At 42.9% G+C, this 22,160-nt stretch overlaps 1 protein-coding gene across 3 annotated transcripts in view; it reads right to left on the bottom strand.

The window, feature by feature from the left end:
• Positions 1–21,486, bottom strand: part of LOC148368257 (uncharacterized) — a 541,253-nt gene extending 519,767 nt beyond the window's left edge. The window contains exons 1-3 of one of the 3 annotated variants that reach the window (XM_088330185.1): positions 21,280–21,486; positions 19,887–19,967; positions 16,179–16,373 (exon numbers count right to left, since the gene is read on the bottom strand). In XM_088330185.1, coding sequence (XP_088186311.1) covers positions 16,179–16,373; positions 19,887–19,967; positions 21,280–21,340 — 337 coding nt within the window. In that variant the 5' untranslated portion in view covers positions 21,341–21,486. Of the gene's footprint in view, positions 1–13,683; positions 16,374–19,886; positions 19,968–21,279 lie in introns of those variants that run through there. The other 2 variants (XM_088330183.1, XM_088330184.1) reach the window with 2 other exon arrangements.
• Between the last annotated feature and the right edge of the window lie 674 nt (positions 21,487–22,160).

The raw sequence follows: 22,160 nt of genomic DNA, 5'->3' as shown, positions 1-22,160 counted from the left end.
CCGCGTGACGATATCAATATATAATTAGATCCGGCCCGCAGGCCGCTGCAAGCCAGCAGCCCGCAGTACGCATGAATACTACATTTCCCACAATGCAACGGGGACGCGCCGAGCGGGACCAAAGCGGGGGGCGGTTTGATTTATTCAGCAGTGGATCAGTAGCAGTCATTAGCATAAAAGCAAAAATTAGCCGACATATACCAATCAACAATGGCTAAACGGAAGGTGGACACTGAAAACCGGGGCTTTCAAACAAGGTGGGAGTTGGAGTACATGTTCACGGAGGTAGCTGGAAAACCTGTGTGTCTGCTATGTGGAGAAAGTGTGGCGGTGATGAAAGAGTATAATATTAGACGGCATCATGAAACTAAACACACGCCTCAAACAAGTAATGTAGAGTTGTAGTAATACAGTACTGTATATAAATGTATGTAAATACAGTAATAATACAGTAATGTTTCCTGTGCAATTACACATTTGAAGTTTTTACTCCGTTCAAGTTTAAAAGTTAAATATGCACATAAAGAAGGTCTTGTTTTTTGTTGTTCCCCTCGGGAATTTTAAAGCTCTATTGTCTATGTTGACTATGTTGTTTTTGTTTGCCGACTCTGTCCTGGGAGTGTTTCTTGTTTTTCGGCTTTTCATGGAAAATAGATCTTGATGTCTTTTGAAAAAATTGTCTCCTATTTAGCAGAGAAAATGACTTTTGATTGTTATTATTTGATAATCAGTAATTCCTTTTTTTCACACTAACCCAGAGAAAGCCCAGAAAGGAAAGTCAATGTACATTTGAGCAGGACAGATGAGGTCCAGTGTGTTGATTGCTATTGGTTTTAAGTAACAAGAGATTTTTGCACTTTATTTTATTGTATTTCGAGGCAATATTTCTTTTTAATAATTTCAGATGATTGAATGATAGAAAATGGTTATGAGTTGTTGTTATGAGATATGTTACGAGTTTTTTATATCAAGGACATTTGTATTTTGTGCCTGCTGAAATTAAAAATGACTGACAGAGTCATAAGAAAATATTGCTTTATTTATCCAATCATATTGTAATATATTTGTTGTGTTTTCAGTAGGTTAAATCTTGGTTTCAGTAAAGATTGGACAGTCCGGCCCTCGGCATGTAGCCAAATGTTTTATTTGGCCCTCCGTCCATTTGACTTTGACACCCCTGGTTTAGACGATTAAATACAAGTTACATTTATGGAGCGCAATAAAGATTTTCACTGGGTGAGCTGTAGGTCTCGCGTTCCGAATGCGAATGTTTTGTTTAGTTCTGTTGATAACAGGACTCTAACGGAGGAGGCCAGACACACAAGGACAAACATCGAGACGAGGTGGTGGAGCCCAGGTGGTGGAGCCCAGGTGGGGGGTTTTCCTGGCGCGCCGACTCGCAGAAAAAGGCGCGGGCCGGAAGAACTTCAGAAGATTGACGGAGAAAGGAGGCTCGACGAAGACTCGAGCGACACTAATTTGGCACTTTCGATGGAGTTAATTATTCAAGAAATGAAATCTGCCCCGTGTGGAAATGCCGGTCTTTTGTCCGTTTTTTCACAAAAATAAATGAGCACACATTGTTAGGTGAATGAAGTTTATGTTTATTTAATGGAGTCAGATAACTAAATCGAATAATTTGGTAAATGCTACATTTTTAAGATGTGATTCCCAATAATTTATATATATATATATATATATATATATATATATATATATATGTAACCGCGCTGTACGTGTCCCACCAAAGATCCACATTCACGCTGGACTGGATGATGAGGTTTTTATTATTACAGTTCTGCAAATGGATGAGTCACAACATTAGCTTTTTCTGCTGGGTTTGATCTCTTTGATCTCTTTGTAGTACTCTGGTTAAACTGACAACAAAGCATATCAAAGAGCTGTCTTTTCACTTTACAGAAAATACATTTTAGAATATCACAATACATTTATAAATCTTTGCATTTTAACAAGATACTTTTAACAAGAGATCGTATAGTGGATTTTTAACGTTTACAATGAATTCAACATGTTTTTCTTTACTCTGAATTTTAACCAACATCATCCTTTTTTAATGTATATGAAAAAATAGGAATAAAAACAATAATGAGTATAAAAATGGGTACAATTTACCTGCAAATGGATGAGTCACAACATTAGCTTTTTCTGCTGGGTTTGATCTCTTTGATCTCTACAAGGGGAGTTAATATTTAGTAAAACAGAAACAAAACGAAAATAAATCAAAACAGCTTGACAATATCAATCACATTACTATGCATGGTGAGAGATTTGTCAGCTGGGGTTATAATGTTTAAAATTAACTTATTTTGTGGAGCACCAAAAGATATGTCTTACCTTTGTAGTACTCTGGTAAAACTGACAAAACCCCGCCTCCTGGTCACATGTTAGAAGCCAAAACCAAACCCCACCCCATACCAGCAGATGGCACTGTTGGACTCAGCATTGCAGGACATTTACCAAAAACTATACACATATTTTAGCAGGAATTTCAATAAAATAAAAGTTATTATTACACCCGTTACATACACCCCCCTGAAATTCTGCTAAATATGGGAGTGCTACACTAAAAAGAAAAAAAATCACATGCCAAAAAGGCAAATACTGATGAAAAAGAGGACACGAAAACTGGTACAGTATTACAAGGAACAAACTGAAGTGCATGTCAGTTCTAAAACTCTCCCAAAAAGGAGTGTGAAAAGAAAGGAGGCGAGCAAACTCCTAACTAAGCACAGACTCAAAGATGCCTGTTACATCTCTGAAATATCAAACATTGTTCCTGTAGTTGTAAGTGCTCACATAGGCACAATTCTTGTTTCTTACTCAAGCTTTGTTACTCAAACTGAAAGTGCATCTCTACTGAACTTAAACTAGGAACTTGCAGATATTGCGGACAGAGGATTGTCACCTACCACATGGTCATTCATCTGACAAATAAGACGACTAGGAGGCCTGATGGACTGGCGGACCCTAAGACCATAACGGTTAGGTTGAGCACAAATAACCTGAGCTTGAAGGTCTGGGGCAGTCAAGTCTAAACAGTCAGTATCAGGGGAGTCTGCGTCCAGATGGTCAGTGTTCAATGGGGTCTCGTCTGGGAGACCCATACCCAAAGGGATCATGTTTTCAGAGCACTGTGATGGGCTTTCCGTATTGTCACTTGAAGTATGGTCAACATCTTGTTCGGGGATGTGCTGACTTCCTCGACTGGATGTATCAACACTGCGAGAGTCGGACTGGGCATCAGATCTGCTGTCTAGTGAGTTATCCTCTACCTCTGGATGAACTTGCTCTTCACCTGCCTGTATCACCCAGTTTACTGTACGGACATCACTGTCTTCAACCGCGTCAGGTAAATCAGGGCATACATCACTTCCATGCATAGCAGCGTCAGACTCTGAGTGTTCAGATTCGCTGGCCAGATCATCCTCACAGGGCAAGAAGCTAACAGAGAGCAGCAAATTCCTGTGAACTACCTTCTCTTTGCCCGTCAGACAATCCTTGACTCTGTAGACATTGAGATCAGGCTTGACTGATATGACTTCATACGGGGTTGACTCCCACTTATCTGCAACTTTGCGTTTCCCCGGGACACCTCTGTTGGCGATCAACACCCGGTCTCCCACGACGAGAGGTGATCCTTTGGCCCTACGGTTGTACAGCTTGGCATGACGAGTCTGTTCTCTGAGAGTATTCCTCTGTACAATTTGAGCAGCTTCATGTAGATCTTTCTTCAGATGGCGTACAAAGTCAGAGTAGCTGACAACAGCATCATTGGTATTAGCATGTTGAAACATGACATCGACAGGGAGACGAGGGATCCTACCAAACACTAGGTAAAACGGTGCAAACCCTGTTGTCTCATGCTCTGTGCAGTTATAGCAGAATGTGAGCTGCTGCAGCATTTGTGGCCACTTTGCTTTGGGCTGAGGGGGAAGGGTTCTGATCATATCTCCCAATGTTCGGTTGAATCGTTCTGCGATGCCATTTCCCATGGGGTGGTACGGAGTGGTATGGGATTTCTGCACCCCTGCCATCTCTAGAAGCTCTTTGATCAGTTTGCTCTCAAAATTAGCTCCCTGATCAGAGTGGATACGCCGTGGGAAACCATAGACAAGGAAGAAATCCTGCCACAGACGGCGAGCAACTTGTTTGGCGGTTTGATTTCTGCAAGGGAAGGCGTGCGCCATCTTGGAGAAATGATCAGTTACGACCAGGACATCTACAGACTTGTTCTCTTGCTCAGCAGTCCAAAAGTCTATACAGACCAACTCCATAGGCTCAGAGGTGACTATGTTCTTGAGTGGTGCACGGTTGTGTGGTTCCGGTGTTTTCCCTACTACACAGCGCTGACAGGATTTGACATAATTCACAACATCACGTTCCATGCCATTCCAGAAGAATCGTTGCCTCACCAGAGACAAAGTACGGTTCTGGCCTTGGTGACCTGCTGAGTCATGTAAACCTTGAAGGACTTTCTGTTTCAATGAATCAGGCACCACAAACTGGAAGATTTTCTTGGCCATGTGAGGATCTTTCCTTATTTTGTAGAGCATGCCATTCTGTATGGTGAGTCTGCTCCAATGCTTCAGTAGTTTCATCACACTAGGCGACTCGACAGCTCTCTCACGCCTGGTAGGTCTCTTGTGTCTATGCACAAAGTACATGGTCCTGCTTATTGTGTTGTCCTGTTCTTGTAAACCAACAAGCTGACTCTGTGGGAGTGCCGTTGACTGATCTCCCTTCTGCAGAAGATTGAAGTTGGCGTCTGTTCCCATCACTTGACCCACGCCACCAGTGGACTGAGCACTGAAGACAGCAGCAACCTCTTCTGATGTCACAGAACCATTGGAGCCTGATGGAATTGCCCTTTTTACTGACTCGTCTGATGTCCCAGCACTCTCGTCTACAACAGCGTGACAATTGTTGGATACTCTGAACACCTCTTGCACAGTACTGTTGTTCACCCTGTTGACTTGGTCCAAGAGCGAAGTATAGGGCTCGGTAACAAGGCGATGACCCACACATGACCGTACAAATGGCTCACGGCTCAGAGCGTCGGCTACGATGTTCTTTGGGCCGGGAATGTACTTCAGGTCAAAATTGTATGCAGCTAGCTTCGCTACCCACCGCTGTTCACACGCATCAAGTCTTGGTTTGGTCAAAATGTATGTAAGTGGGTTATTGTCGGTCCACGTGGTAAAGTGTCTTCCTTTCAACCAATGGCTGAATTTATCACATACCGCCCATTTCAAGGCAAGAAATTCGAGCCTGTGTGCAGGGTAGTTGAGCTGGGAGCGAGAGAGCGTCTTACTTGCAAAGGCGACTGGTCTGGCTACTTTTCCACCAGGTGGCAGCTGTGACAGGACTGCTCCAATCCCATCAAAGGATGCGTCGACAGCCAGAATAAACGGCGCATCAAAATCTGGGTGGGCCAGAGTGACACCTGTCACGAGGTCGTGCTTCAGTGTTTCAAAGGCGTTCTGGCATGCATCGGACCAATCTGCAGGCGTCAGCTTCACTTGACCTTTCTTGCGGGCTCTCTTGCGCTTATGCTTGTCACCAGATTCAGATGTGAGCCTGAACAGAGGTTTTGCCTTCGCAGAACATGCTTCAATGAAGCTTTGGAAATACATCACCATGCCTAGAAAAGATCTGATTTTACTAGGGCATGGCGTCTTGCCATCCGACTCCATTAGATCAGCGACTTGTACGTCATTTACCGCTCTCACTTTCTCGGGGTCAGTCCGAATTCCATCCTCACTGATGACATGCCCAAGAAATTTCACAGTCCGTCTGAGGAAAAAACACTTTTTGGGTGCGAGCTTGAGGTTGTGTTCCTTAAGGCGAGTAAACACCATCTGCAGGCGTTGGAGTGCAACTTCCTCTGTGGGGGCAAACACCATCAGATCGTCGAGGTAACATAATAGGCTCATGAAATTCTGATCACCAAATATTGACATCATCATCCTCATAAATGTTGCTGGGCTGTTGCAAAGTCCCTGAGGGAGCCGGTTGTACTCGTGAAGGCCGAATGGTGAGGAGAATGCCGTGTACTTTTTGTCGTCAGGGTGCAAGGGGACATTGTAGTAGCCTGACGTCAGATCCATTGTGGAGAAAAAGGCATTTCCCCCAAGTGCGGCCAAAGCATCAGCTTGATGCGGTAGTGGGTAGGCATCCTTTATGGTTCTTGCATTAAGCCTTCTGAAATCAGTACATACCCTTAGTTCTCCATTCCGCTTCCATATGAGAACAAGCGCAGATGCATAGTCGCTAGTCGACTTCTGAATAATTCCTTTCTCTTCCATCTCGTTCAGAGTCGTCCTCAGTTTTTCATACTGACTTGGTGGTATACGTCTGTAGGGTAGACGGAACGGCTTATCATCAACAAGGTGGATACGATGTACAAACTCTTTGGCCTCTCCACAGTCCATCTTATGGCGAGAAAAGATTGACTCGAATTGTTCGATGATATGAAGGAGCTTGTCTTTACACTGCAGCGAAACCTCACATGACTTCAGGTCAATGTCTTGCAGTCCCAGAGCTTCCAATGCACGCATCATGTCCTCTTCTGACCTGGGTCGGACCTCTTTGCTATGTACACTCTGCACGTTGCACTTGACCTCCTCTGCATTGGGCAGGTCTTCCGCTGCGATACAAGGAGACACATCTGCAATTTTCCTGTTTCTTCTCAGCACCACAACTCTGTCCGTGGGATTAAAGACTTTAACAGGCACCCATCCATCTCCCCAGAGTGGAGTAACAACTCGTCCGACAAGGACTTGTCTGGGCGCAGCCTTAGATTGGGTTGGCTCAACGACCACTGTGCTGCCCGCTGATGCCCCGGCCAACTCAGGTAACTTGCCCCAAATAACGTACTCGGTCCGTGGATTCAGCGTCACGCAACTCTTGATCTTTACTGTCCCTACCTTGTCTGGAATGCAATCACCTCTCCATCTCTCTGTGTTGGAAAGCATTGACAGGAATTGACTGTGGTTATCGGACAGACCGTTGTCAGGAGTGGAAACTAATCTCCAATAGCCATCAGTACTTTTCAATTGAGTCAAAATATATTTGATGGCATTGCTGCCAAGGATCATCTGTTCTGTCTGGCCTGGCACCACCATTACTGGTATTATCATTTGGCACCCGTAAACTGTGACGTGAATGTCGTACATATCTCTGGGAGAAACTTGGTGTCCACCGCAGCCTACAATGACATAATCATCGGCCGTGTAACTCATCATATCAGGGAATTGCTGCAGGAGGTACTTAGCTGTGTCCTCACTTACTGTACAAGCCATCGACCCGCTGTCCAACAGCGCTCTGAAAGTGGGCCCTTCTTGCACAAGTACAGGTGTGTAAAACAGTTCGTCAGTCTCCGCTATTCTCTGAAACCCCTGAAAGATCAGCTTCTTCGATGGAGGTATCTTGTTGCTATACAACTCATAAATTGATTTATTGTCTTGCATGTCAGGCTTCACATTAGTGGTGGGAGGTATACTCAGTTGATCTGCACTGTTCTCCCCTAAGCGCAGATCAGTTAGTTTCCCTGAGGCAGCGGGACAACTTTCGTCACTGGACAATCACGTCGAGAATGCCCTGGGGCATGGCAGTGAAAGCAAAGGTTTTTGTCTCGGCAATGAGAGAGAGCACTGTGTTCGACTTCTTTGCAAATGATACATGGCTTGGCAGTGAAACCATTTATTCTGGCTCCAGGTCGCCTGGTTGGAGCTCCCCCTCTCTCTTGAAACTGGTTCGAGGTAACACGTATCAGAACTTTCTCCAACATACTAATAACGTCCGTTAGAGAGACATACTGTGGGCTCGAAGTCTGAGGTGGCTCGTGCACGAGGGTTGGACCATGGTTCACCTCAGCTTTGTGTACGGCAATTTCCGCTCTATTCGCAGGTTGTTGTAGGGAATCTGCTTTGTAGCTCTTCTCAGCGTGGTATTCATTCAGCACCTCTAGTACCTCACATGCTGACCACTTTTCGATGGTTTTTGATCTGTAAGTGAGTGCCAGTTCCTTGCATGGGCAGTTCCTAATAAACATGCGAGTAACCTCTATTTCAGGGTTGTCAAATGTTTTGCCCTGCTCACTCAAGCACTCAGAGGCAAGGTCAGCTGCTCTGTTTAGTCTCAGCCAGTAGTCATAGGGGTCTTCCTGGTCTTTGGGCAAAGTTGAATAAAAGTCAGCTAGAGGGACAGCAGAGTACTTGGTACAGCTAAAGTATTTCCTGAGAAGACTATAAATCATGTCAGGGCGGGTATAGACGTCTATATTACTGTTTCTAATGCTAAACCTAACTACATCTTTAGCTTTTCCTCTCAAATGTATAAGGATTTCCTCTGCTTGCTCTTCAAGTTTCACATCACTCCTTTTTATAAATGTCCTCATTAGATCTTCCCACTCATGTATTGTTATTGAGTCTGAGCCATCCCCAATAAATGACGGCGGTTCCTTAACCTTTCTCTGCGTTACCACCTGACGCAATCTGTTTGCTACATCTTGTGTGGCAGCAGCGTTAGGAGCTACTATATTACGTGACTGTATATTTGTGAATATGCTATCAGCCAATTTATGTCCTATCTCCTGAATAATATTTGTCATCTGATCAGCTACACCCTCAGAAACGTCACTTGTGCTCTGAGTAAACATGTTTCAAAGATGTAAATAAGTCAAAATCGCCTGCGTAACACGTCACTGTATAGCAGTTTTAAATACTGTGAGCTGATGGCTTCATGAAATGATGTGGCAGGTAGGACAGTCCTCGGTTCGGAGAGCTTGATAGAAGTCACGGGTCACGGCACCAATGTAACCGCGCTGTACGTGTCCCACCAAAGATCCACATTCACGCTGGACTGGATGATGAGGTTTTTATTATTACAGTTCTGCAAATGGATGAGTCACAACATTAGCTTTTTCTGCTGGGTTTGATCTCTTTGATCTCTTTGTAGTACTCTGGTTAAACTGACAACAAAGCATATCAAAGAGCTGTCTTTTCACTTTACAGAAAATACATTTTAGAATATCACAATACATTTATAAATCTTTGCATTTTAACAAGATACTTTTAACAAGAGATCGTATAGTGGATTTTTAACGTTTACAATGAATTCAACATGTTTTTCTTTACTCTGAATTTTAACCAACATCATCCTTTTTTAATGTATATGAAAAAGTAGGAATAAAAACAATAATGAGTATAAAAATGGGTACAATTTACCTGCAAATGGATGAGTCACAACATTAGCTTTTTCTGCTGGGTTTGATCTCTTTGATCTCTACAAGGGGAGTTAATATTTAGTAAAACAGAAACAAAACGAAAATAAATCAAAACAGCTTGACAATATCAATCACATTACTATGCATGGTGAGAGATTTGTCAGCTGGGGTTATAATGTTTAAAATTAACTTATTTTGTGGAGCACCAAAAGATATGTCTTACCTTTGTAGTACTCTGGTTAAACTGACAAAACCCCGCCTCCTGGTCACATGTTAGAAGCCAAAACCAAACCCCACCCCATACCAGCAGATGGCACTGTTGGACTCAGCATTGCAGGACATTTACCAAAAACTATACACATATTTTAGCAGGAATTTCAATAAAATAAAAGTTATTATTACACCCGTTACATATATATTGGAAATGTGTTGCTATTTTGGCCATATACAGTGGAACCTGGGTTCTGGACCATAATCCGTTCCAGAACCCTGTTCGAAAACCGATTTGTTCGATCACCGAAATCATTTTTCCCATTAAAAGTCATGTCAAATCGTTTTCATCCGTTCCCCGCACCCTGAATATTTACCACGAACGTAAACATGAAGCTAACCCGGGCTAGTCGTACGTTCGCGTTAGCGTCATCTTCCGTACGAAAGATGACGCTAACGTTAAGGTGTCAAAATAAAAAATCGGACTCTTTTACACGTTATTTAGCACCCGGGTCTCCGCCACAAGTGGTGAGCGCTTAAAAGATAAAGAAAAGAATTATGAATAGGATTTCTTACCTGTGTGGTGGTCTGCAGAAGCCATGCTCTATTCCCTCGAAAGAAGGGAAACTCGCACACCTTCTTCATATTTTGCTATTATTTCTTTCTTAAATGCAATATGGGGGGCAGTAGCTCAGGAGGTAGAGCGCTCGTCTTGGGATCAAGGGATCCCAGTCCGAATCCTGGCTTGTCCGTGTTACATGTGGAAGTGTCCTTGGGTAAGACACTGAACCCCCAATACCCCCAAAAAGCAGGTTAGCGTCTTACATGGCTGCACGGCTGCTATTGGGAAATGTGAAGCACAATGTAAAGCGCTTTGGGAAGTCATTGACTTGAAAAGCGCTAGAGAAATGCGTTCATTAGTTGTACGCACTACTCTCTGCTAGCACTGACCTTCTTCCGCGGCATCATTAGGGGTTAAAAGACTCTGTTCACCGATATTAAAAACGAAAGCAAAAAGGAGTGCGCGTTGCCGTGACAACAGTTCTTCACAAAGGGTGGGGGCAATCTACACGATCTACACCCGTACGCCGCTCAGCATCGCCCCTAGCATACCGGCGTTGGAACTCCGATTTTTCAAATGAAAAGCCGAGCAAGAATTTTTCCAAATTTTTATATATATATATCAGCTCATCAGGAATGAAATCTTAAATGAAAGCCCTTCAACTTTGTCCTACCTTAAAGATGTGGAGGTGTTGGGTAAGGACGGTGGCGACGGTTGTCCGCTTTCAATGATTTGTCCCTTGATAGTCTAACACAGATGGTCAGTAGGGCCAAACAAACTATGTGCCTGCTTGATCCGTTTCCAAAGTCACTGGTGAAGGATCTGTTTGGGATCTTAGGACCATCAGTTTTAAATATTATTAATATATCGCTATCTTCGGGTATTGTTCCCGTAGCCTTCATGTCTGCCGTCATTAAACAAACGCTTAAGCGACATAACCTTGACCCGGAAAGCCTAGGTAATTACAGGCCAGCGACAAATCTGCCATTTTTTGCAAAATGACTCGAAAAGTTCATTGCACAGCTGCTAAATGACTTCATGTCAGAAAAAAACCTCTTTGAAACTGTCCAGTCAGCATTTAGGGCAAATCACTCTACTGAGACAGCCCTGGCTAAAGTAACCAATGATCTCCTTTTAGCAATAGATTCCACACTGCTTTTGATACTGTCGACCACAACATATTATTGGTTTGTCTGGAACGCGTTGGTATCTCAGGAACTGTACTCTCGTGGTTTAGGTCCTACCTGTCAGACAGATTGCAATGTGTTAATGACGGCAATCTGACCTCTAAACAATCGAATGTCCCTTGTGGTGTTCCTCAAGGCTCTGTACTTGGCCCCCTTCTTTTTAGTATTTATATGATCCCGCTTGGTGACATTATCCGCAAGTATAATATTAGTTTCCATTGCTATGCAGATGACACTCAACTGTATGTGCCACTGGAAAAAACTGGACATTTAAGTTTTAGAAATCTGGAGGATTGCCTTACTGAGATTCAAAGATGGATGTCAAATAATTTTTTACGCCTTAACCCAGAAAAAACTGAAATGCTGATTATTGGTCTAGTTCACTGTCGTCATTTGTTTTCAAACACTACCCTGAACCTAGACAAATGTAATATCACCCATAGTGACTCGGTCAAAAATCTAGGTGTTATATTTGATCTTAATCTGTCGTTTCAGTTACACGTGAAAAATATGACTAGAATAGCTTTCTACCACCTCCGTAATATTGCGAAGATTCGTTCGATGCTGTCCCAATCAGATGCAGAGATTTTAATTCATGCGTTTATTACTTCTCGGCTCGATTACTGTAATGTATTGCTTTCTGGTCTCCCGATGTCTAGCATTAAAAGTTTGCAGCTGGTTCAGAATGCGGCAGCTAGACTTTTGACTAAGACTAAAACGTTTGAGCATATTACTCCTGTATTCGCCAACTTGAACTGGCTCCCAGTCCACTTAAGATGTGATTTTAAGGTTCTCTTATTAACATATAAATGTTTGCATGGGCTTGCACCCTCTTATTTCTCCGATTTGATTTCCCCCTATGTTCCTGCACGGAGTCTGGGCTCGGAAAATGCCGGTCTACTCGTGATTCCGAGAGCCAAGAAGTCTGCGGGCTCGAGAGCGTTCTCCATCCGGGCCCCGGTGTTGTGGAACGCCCTGCCTCTGGAGATAAGATCTGCAACCTCAACGGAAGTTTTTAAATTGAGGCTCAAGACACACTCCTATTCCAAAGCATATGATTGATGCCCACCTCGTATTCTGTTTTGTCCTGTCTTTTTCTGAGGCTTGCCTGGCTGATACGAAGGAGAAGGATGATTTGGGATGGGTCAGCGGACCGGGGTCTGACCTGCAGCAAGTCAACCCCTGCATTTACCAGCTGGCGTCGTCGTTGATGTCATGCTCTTTCCGGACATTTCCAGCATCTTACCTAGTGTTTACTATTCAGTGTACAGTAATGCTAATTGTAATTCACCCTGTTCAATCCTGGAAGGGGGATTACCACATGTGAGGTCCTTTCTCAAGGTTTCTTTTTTCTCCTCACACTGAGGTTTTTGAGTTTTTCCTTGCCCGCATGCTGGTTTGCTAGTTTAAGATCAGGTAATTGTGTTATTTTGTAACTGTAATCCTGTGCAGTCCTTTGAGACATTTTTTGTGATTAAGGGCTATATAAATAAATTTGACTTGACTTGACTTGATTTCAGACTCATGGCTTTCAATTATATTTATTTTGTCCGGAATCTAAGTTGGTGGTAATCAATTCGGTCAGTAGGCGGTGCTCTCGGTTTCTGACACAAATTTTTTCTCGGACATTGCAAGAGTTTTGAACGCTTGAATGATCGTTCCGCGTCCGTCCCAATTCTCCATACGTGCGGGTAAAAACGGGGCGTAAAATATATCACTGCTGGCGACACTTATTTCAGGGTTTCGTTGAATACAATCGAAACATCTTTGACTTTTTTCGAATTTTATTGGCCGAGCAATGCGTCGATTATCGTTTGAAGCGGTCACCATTGGCTAGAGTTCTTGGCAGGTAAAGGAGGCGTTGTCGTTTTTAGCAATACGGACCGGGATAGGCTGACGCGGGCTGAGGACCGACAAGCCAAGCCGCGATTGGCTGAAAAGGCAGAGATACCTTTCGACTGTTTTTTTTTTGTATCCATTACAGTGTGTTTTGGAGTAAACCTTTTCAGGACGTTACGTACTATGGTGGAACTTCTTGGCGGCATGACCATGTCTGTCAGATTTAAAGTTTGGGGATGAGTATACTATGAAATCTTGATATTTTGAATGCCAAAGGTTGAAGCATCGGACTAAATTGAACATTATTGGCTTTGATTGTTAAAGGGGGAAAAAAATGGGGCTACTGATGGGTCACGTCTTGTATATACTTAGAATAGTTCATATTTCAGTTTAATGTTGTCTTACAATGTGGTCATGGTGATTTCCAGTCTCAACTTCATCTTTGTCCAGGAAAATCCAAGTCCCTTTTCTGTGGTGCTCCCGGTTTCCGACACGAATTTATTCGAAAAAGCCTGTGTCTAGCGTTTATTGTGAAGGATACAATTTTAAACACAATGTATTTTCAACGTTAATCGATCGATTTTGTAGTTTGTTGATATGGATAATGATTGATCGACCCACAAATCATGCAGGCAGTCTGATTTGATGAAACCACGTTTTATTCACAGGACAAAAAAAATGGAATCAAACAAAAGAATAAAGCACATTGTTGACACAAGCACTCAGTGTGAGCGAGAACGAAGGTGGAAGAAATGATGCAACAGGTTAAGAGTATCGATCAATGAACCCGGATTGAAGATAATAGACTCATTTCAATCATCAGGGACTGTTTTCATAGCATGCCAACATGAGATATTTGCCCAAACCACCAAAGACAGGTTGTTGCAATAACCATTTTTGTGTACTTTTGAGAACAAAAAAAGTCCCTCAGGTGAGGAGTGTGTGAGAAGCAGCAGATGGCCAAGCAGGAAGATGAAGAAATAAAGCTTCCCATCTCTTTTTGGCGGCGGACTCTTGTGATTAAGGGCTATACAAATAGAAATGAGTTGACTTGACAATATGGATATTTTTTTTTTCACCACAATGTCAACAGGTCAAAGGCTTCTCGCCATTGTGGGTTAATGTGTGTCTTTTTAAGTTTCCACTTGTAGTGAATCATTTTCAACAAACCAAGCAGGCAAAAGTCTTTGCACCGGGTCTTGTTTGTCATTTCTAGTGTCCGATAACAGTCTGAAAAAATGTCTGATTAATATAGTGTAATAACCTGGGAAGCCCTTTGAGACTCTTGTAATTAAGGGCTATACAAATAAAAATGAGTTGACTTGACAATATGGATATTTTTTTTCACCACAATGTCAACAGGTCAAAGGCTTATCTTCAGTGTGGGTTAATGTGTGTCTTTTTAAGTTCTGACTTATAGTGAATCTTTTCCCGCAAACGGAGCAGGAAAAAGGCTTCTCACCAGTGTGGGTTCTGATGTGATTTTTTAAGCTCCCACTTTTGGTGAGTCTTTTACCGCAAACTGAGCAAGCAAAAGGCTTCTCGCCAGTGTGGGTTCTGGAATGCATTTTTAAGTCCCCACTCTGGGCAAATCGTTTACCACAAACTGAACACGAAAAAGGCTTCTCGCCAGTGTGGGTTAATGTGTGTCTTTTTAAGCTCTCATTCCGTGTGAATTTTTGGCTGCACACTGAACAAGAAAAAGGCTTCTCGCCAGTGTGGGTTCTGGAATGTATTTTTAAGTCCCAACGCTGGGTGAATATTTGACCACAAACTGAGCAGGCAAAAGGCTTTTTGCCAGTGTGGGTTAGTTGGTGCATTTTCAAGTTTCCATTTTGGGCGAATTTTTGACCGCAAACTGAACAAGAAAAAGGCTTTTCACCAGTGTGGGTTCTAGTGTGTCTGTTTAAATTCCCATTTTGGGTAAATCTTTGACCGCAAACGGAGCAGGAAAAAGGCTTCTTGCCAGTGTGGGTTCTAGTATGTACTTTTAAGTCCCCACTCTGGGCAAATCGTTTACCACAAACTGAACACGAAAAAGGCTTCTCGCCAGTGTGGGTTAATGTGTGTCTTTTTAAGCTCTCATTCAGTGTGAATGTTCGGCCGCACACTGAACAAGAAAAAGGCTTCTCGCCAGTGTGGGTTCTGGTGTGTATTTTTAAGTTTTCCCTTTTAGTGAATCTTTGACCGCAAACCGAGCAAGAAAAAGGCTTCTCGCCAGTGTGGGTTCTAGTGTGTACTTTTAAGTCCCCACTCTGGGCAAATCGTTTACCACAAACTGAACAAGAAAAAGGCTTTTCACCAGTGTGGGTTAATGTGTGTATTTTTAAGTGCCCATTTTGGGTGAATCTTTGACCGCAAATTGAGCAGGAAAAAGGCTTCTCGCCAGTGTGGATTAGTTGGTGTGATTTCAATTGTCCATTTTGGGTGAATCTTTGACCGCATACTGAACAAGAAAAAGGCTTCTCGCCAGTGTGGTTAATTGTGTGACTTTTTAAATTCCCATTTGTAGTGAATCTCTGACCACAAACTGAGCAAGAAAAAGGCTTCTCGCCAGTGTGGGTTCTAATGTGTACCTCCAAGTTTCCTTTGTGGGAGAATCGTTTTCCACAAACTGAACAGGAAAAAGGCTTCTTGCCAGTGTGGGTTCTGGTGTGTATTTTTAAGTGTCCCCTTAGAGTGAATCTTTGACCGCAAACTGAGCAAGAAAAAGGCTTCTCGCCAGTGTGGGTTCTTGTGTGTATTTTTAAGCTCCCATTTTGGGTGAATTTTTTACCACAAATTGAGCAGGAAAAAGGCTTTTCGCCAGTGTGGGTTCTAGTGTGTATTTTTAAGTGCCCATTTTGGGTGAATCTTTGACTGCAAATTGAGCAGGAAAAAGGCTTCTCGCCAGTGTGGGTTAGTTGGTGTATTTTCAAGTGTCGATTTTGGGCGAATTGTTTACCGGAAGTTGAGCAAGAAAAAGGCTTCTTCCCAGCATGGAGTTTCATATGCAACTTCATATAAGCCTTGCTTCGAAACGTTTTTCCGCACTGGGAACATGTGTTACCGCTTTCAGCGTTTGCGGAGCGAGACGTGTCGTCTTCATCCGTTTCCAAGTGTTGACGGGAGCTGATGCTTAGAAGCTCCTGACCTTGATCTTCAGGTTGACCTTGATCTTCGGCGGTTGAACGGACTTGAAAATTTTCCTCTTCTTTCAGGTGAACAGGCTCCCCATCTTCTGTCTCTTGCTTATTAACGTGATATGGCTTAAGTTTCTCCTCCTCATTTTTAACATCAGGCAACTCTGGTTCCAGCTGCACAGTATGAAGATATTCTTGGCTGACGTCTGCAAGACACAAGTCACGTTTATTTCTATTGCCCTTAACTCGTTCAGAAACATTGTCCTCGAGTGCCAAAACGGAAAAAACATTCTAAAGGCTGATCAGTAAGTATTAGGACTCTGGGAATGAAATGCTCGTTTTTAGAGGATAAAAAGGGGCCAGAGGGACTTCCGGCGGCGCTACGAGGTAGACGGCAGCAAGGAAAGTCGCTCGGAGAAAGAGAGAAAGGCTACAATTTGTGACTCATATTAAAGAAAAACACAAAACACGGTCAAGGAGGGGAGACGTGTTGAGGAAACGGGCGCTAAGGAGAAAACGACCGAGGGAGCAGAAGGAATGTCATCGGTCGACGAGGGACGCGATCTGGAGCGCACTTTGTCGCTGGAGCAGAGGCTGGAAGGCACGGAGGAGCTACATGCTAACACCGAGGAGCCAACGACGAGACCAGAAGAATCCATAGCCCAGGAAGGGATGGATTCCCGGGGGTGTTCTCCAAAAGATTTAAGGAAGAATTAACAGCGGTACTGCATAAAGTATTTAACTATGCGCCAACAAAAGGAGATCCCTCAAATCGGAAGCCATCGTAACAGTCTTGCAGAAAGAAGGAAAAGACCCAATATCGTGTGAAAGCTAGAGACCACTTACTTTACTTTCTAACCATCTGAAAATTCTTACAAGCATACTGGCAAAAAGAAGGCAGAAAATCGGGATTCATGAAAATGGATCAAACGGGGTTTATTCCGGGAATACGGGGCGCAAACATTATCAGCAGGATACTAAACATAATTACGAGCACAAAATGAAATCGTTGGAACAACTCCAACAAGAATTTGACCTGCCCAGAAATAATTTTTACAATTATTTGCAACTAAGGCACTACCTCCAGAAACATGACGAATGGGGGAAAAAATGTAAGGAGCCGACTCAAGTGGAGGAATTATTAATAATTGACTGGTGAAGAGGGCACAACAGCGCCTGTACTTCCTGCGGAGGATGAAGAGAGCCCACCTGCCCTCACCCACCCTCATCACATTCTACAGGGGCACCATAGAGAGTATCCTGACCAGCTGTATCTCTGTGTGGTGTGGAGGCCGCAGAGCCTCCGACCGGGGTAGTGTGAGGAGGGTGACCAGGACGGCAGAGAAAATCATGGGGACTTCTCTCCCCTCCATTAAGGACATTGGCCAAAAGCGCTGCCTATCCCAAGAACATCATTAGGGACCCCTCTCACCCCCATCGTGGACTGTTCACTCTGCTAGCCTCTGGGAAGAGGTACTGCAGTGTGCGGTGCAGGACCAGCAGGTTCTGCAATAGTTTTGTCCCCCTGGCCAGTAGCCTGTTAAAGTGTCAATGACACACATAGTAGGTTCACACTGCATCTGTTTGTTTTGTTTTTTTGCACTACTGCCAGTTCTTTATACCTAGACACTCCTTTGCACATCTGTTCTCCTCTGCACTATCATACTCTAGCGTTATTGTTATTGTATAGTGATTTGTTTACCTCACTGCCCATTTTGCACATCTAGTGAGCTGCTCCTCTTGCACTCTTTGCAATACTGTATAACACTATACATAGCCATAATTATCTAGTATATTAGTAGTACTTCAGTACTCCAACTCAATACAACATTTTATTCATATCTGTACATTCGAGGAAACCGTGCGGGTCAAATGTATCGACATTTCGTTCTGTATACACGTGTACTAGAATGACAATAAAGTCGATGTGAATCCTATTCAAAATGACAATCAAAAAAGGGATTCTATCAAAACTATATCAAGCCCTGAGAATGGATCTCAGTCACGATGACATGGCGGTTAAGGAAAAACCGGAACGAGAAACTAGTGCGGTGATGAAAGACGACGAACGGGAAAAAAGATGGAAAGAGGGACACAAAATAACCAACAGCCCGACATGGAGGGAGTTTGAATGGAAAGTCAAAATGCCATTCTTCTATTCACCCTCTATCTCTTCAAAATAGAAAAATACCGCCAATCTATGTTGGCGTAACTGTGGGGGCGTCGGAGACTTTACGCAAATTTTCTGGATTTGCCCTTTAATATGACATTTCTGGAGACAGAAATCAAATGAAGTATTGGTTGGGAGTTGCGGTTGGACCCAACGGCCTACGTAGTAGGAATATTGCCAGAAGAATTATTGTCTATCCATCTAGCTTGGTCATATCCCTTAAGAGGGATGATCGACAGCAAGACAAACACATACAATAACAAACAAAAAAAAAGGAAAATAAATAACAAAAAATGTTTTGGACCATGGCCAACCCAATCGCCCAATCGCCCAAACAAGTTAGGCACATCGGCACAGAAGTCGGTCACGCTATCGCCCCTCCGGATGAAACGGGACACCAGAAAGCGGCCGTGTCACTCGGGTCAGGGCGACACAACAGCAGGGCCCGACAGCTTTCGCTGGTTTACCCCCGCCGCATCATACGGGTGCCCAGCCCATCCTCCGTGTTTGTGTACTGGCAGTTGAGTGGCCTTTTTATGCTAGTTTTTGCTTTTTGTCAATCATACATCATTGTTAGATGGTGTCCAAAGGGCTCTAGTCATAGTAACGTTCACTCTTGGAGCTTAGCTTCCTTAACTTACCTGTAAATAACTAAGATAACACATGTTGGCAATGTGATGCTGAATGATTCAAGGTCAATTTTAACGGTGAGGCACTCCCGGTAGTCTACAGATGGTAAGGTGTTAAGAGATAGGGTTTGAGTTCTATATTAGGGTTTCTAAACTGAATGTAGGGTTGAGAGCTCTGGTTACAAATGAAACACGGTTAGGAATAGGGTTACAAGCTAGGGTTTGGGCTGCAAGGTTTTAACCGATTTCAGGGCTCCAAAATACGGTCGGAGCTGGAGTTGGGGTTTGAAACTAAGGTTAAGGTTTTTGTTCTGTAGATCGGCACGGGAATTATTGTCTGGTCAACAGAAATACATAGTAAAGGTTATGCTTCTGCTAGCAAGGAAAATGGTGACAGTGTCCTGCCTGAAACCACAATCCCCTGACATAAAACAATGGAGAGACAAATGAAAGCGATTGTAGATTATGGAAAAAAAATCACTGCAGAGTGAACTTTTGTCATGATTGCCCAGACTTCTGCACCATATGTTAAGTATGACAGAACAATATCATAAATACAATGCATGATAGTTTAAAACGAATTTGGCTTTATTCATAATTGAAATGCTTTAAAAACTTTTGTTTGGATGTGTCTGATGTGTGTTTTCCAGCCTCATTTCTTGTCCATTATCACCCCTAAACCTTTCTGATTTCTATTGCAGCACCATCCATTTCGACTTCTAAATCTTGATTTGCCTTGCGATCAACAAAGAATATGACTTTGGTTTTATTTAAACTTTTCATTTATTTGAATCCATCCATACTTTTAGGTGAATGACTTCATGATCATTGCACGATCATTGCATGATCATTATTTTTGGGGCCACGCCCAGCGACTTTCCCTCCAAAATAAGGACGTTGCGGAAAGTAAAACCACCAACCTGCTCTGTTCAACACAATTTGAAATATCTTGTAAACACTTCCTGGACATTCTGGTTCTTGCCACGCAGGAGGAAGATGGTCTTCACCAATGTATGAAAAACACAAGTCAACTTGCATTAATTTGTGACCCCTTTACTCACAGAAACTCGCAAAAGGAATGCGCAGAACACCATTGTAACATCAACCTGATCTGAAAGCTACAAGAGGGCAAGGAAAGACTCAAAAAAGGTCAGGATGCGGAAAATGAAGAAACCTTGGAAAGGAACTGCACATGAAATATACAGGAAGTCATGGAAACAGGGTTCATACATGGTTTTCATGGCCAAATCCGAGCACTTTTCACGCACATTTTTTTCCTCTCCAGTTACTCGAAAAGGAAAAAAAAAATTAAGTTAGATAGATAGATAGATAGATAGATAGATAGATAGATAGATAGATAGATAGATAGATAGATAGATAGATAGATAGATAGATAGATAGATAGATAGATAGATAGATAGATAGATAGATAGATAGATAGATAGATACTTTATTCATCCCCGAAGGGAAATTCACATTTCCAGCAGCATCCCTGAGCTGAGAACAATCGAAAATAACACGGGAGCTGCAAGTTGCCATCAGAAGAAAGTTTTTTTGTTGTCGTCTTTGATGATTAAAATTAAGTCGCTATCTTGGTCCTAACACATACTTTGTGCTATTTTGGGATGTTCCTATCCACGACCTACGATCTTTGTGTGTAACAGCGCCACCTGCTGGTATGGGGTAAAGTTTGGGCTTCTGATTTTGTAATTGGCAGTCTACAGTTTGCCGCTAACGGTAAGCCACGATCTTTCGGTGCTCCGAAAAAAGTTAATTGTAAAGATTAAAACCACAGCTGACAAATCTCTCTACGTGCACGGTAATGTGATTGATGTTGTCAGGCTGTTTGGATTTATTCTTGTTTTGTTTCTGTCGCCTTTTGTGTTAGTTTTGCCGGACATTGCATGTTGTGCTAAAATGCTAATTCCCCTTATAGTGTTGAAACCCAGCAATGATCGGAAACCACGTTTGTGTGTGACTCATTTCATATGCAGCAACTGTATTAAAAGCCTCATCATGCAGTCCAGCCCGAATGGGGATCTTAGGTTGGACGGCTACACCGCAGTTACAAATTATATATACATATATACAGTTTGGATGCGACTTCGTACCAGATGCTGCTAAACTTCATTTGATTTCCTGCACTTTTAGTATTTGCTGGAGGTGAAAAACGTCGTTTACTGTAAAGGGCTTAAAAAAGTTGTATTTGAATTTCAAACCACTATTCTTTCATATCAATGATCGACTTTTTGGCCAGCCTGCAAAATTTTGGAAAGCATTGTTATTGTAGCAGAAGCAAAAAAAATGTCCAACCTTCCCCGAGCTGCTTGGAAAAAGCATCCTCTCGTCGCGATCCTTCCTCACTGGAGCGCATTCTCTCCGAATTTCAACGAAAAATATCTCCAACTCGGGGTTAAAAGGGACCACAAAGTGATACTTCTGTCGAGTTGACGTCGTTTGAAGTCGACTACAGGAATTTCTCGACGTTTTCTTTTTCGGCAGCCATGACACCTTCTCCTTCCAAACCCCACCGCAATGGATTGTGGGTACACGTAGCACGGATCACATGCTGCTTTCACGAAAATGGGTGTTTCGGGAAATTCTACCAGATACGACCGAAAAGCGTCTTAAGAATTTAGGAAGTCGGGGCTTTTTAACCATCAACCGGGGAAATATAATCAGAAAGACACTCAAGGTAAAGGTCCTGGTTGAAAAGTTGGGGTACATGGCATTTCTCCTGGTCGGAGGTTGGAAAACTCAGTTGTCGTCTTTTCGGGAACGCAGCAACAGAAAACACATAGAAGACGAGATAGGTCGGCGACAAAATAACTCGATTCGTCCGGTGAACGACTATGTTAAGGAAATATATGTCAAAAAGGAAATTATAAAAAGGTAGAAGAAAAAGCAGTAACGTGTGCATTCATAAGTTTTGTTCTGTTGAAATTCCTGCTGAAATATTGTTGACAAGTTTGTGTTTAAGTGTCCTGCAATGACGAGTCCAACAGTGCCACCTGCTGGTGTAACAGAGTTGAAATTTCATTGTTTTTTTTCTGATTTCTCACAAAATCCGTGTTTTTGTTGCATTACTGTTAAAAATGTTGGTACCGCCTTCATCTGTTAAGCAGGGTTGGGGAGGGTTACTTGAACTGGATGACTTTCAATGACTTTTGGATGACTCCAATAGCTAATATGCT

The sequence above is a fragment of the Urocampus carinirostris genome, chromosome 3 (assembly GCF_059441175.1).
Source record: "Urocampus carinirostris isolate Australia breed hairy pipefish chromosome 3, RoL_Ucar_1.0, whole genome shotgun sequence".
NCBI classification, from domain to species: Eukaryota; Metazoa; Chordata; class Actinopteri; order Syngnathiformes; family Syngnathidae; genus Urocampus; species Urocampus carinirostris.
Note: the sequence above shows the minus strand (reverse complement) of the source record. Positions and strands in the feature narration are given on the sequence as shown.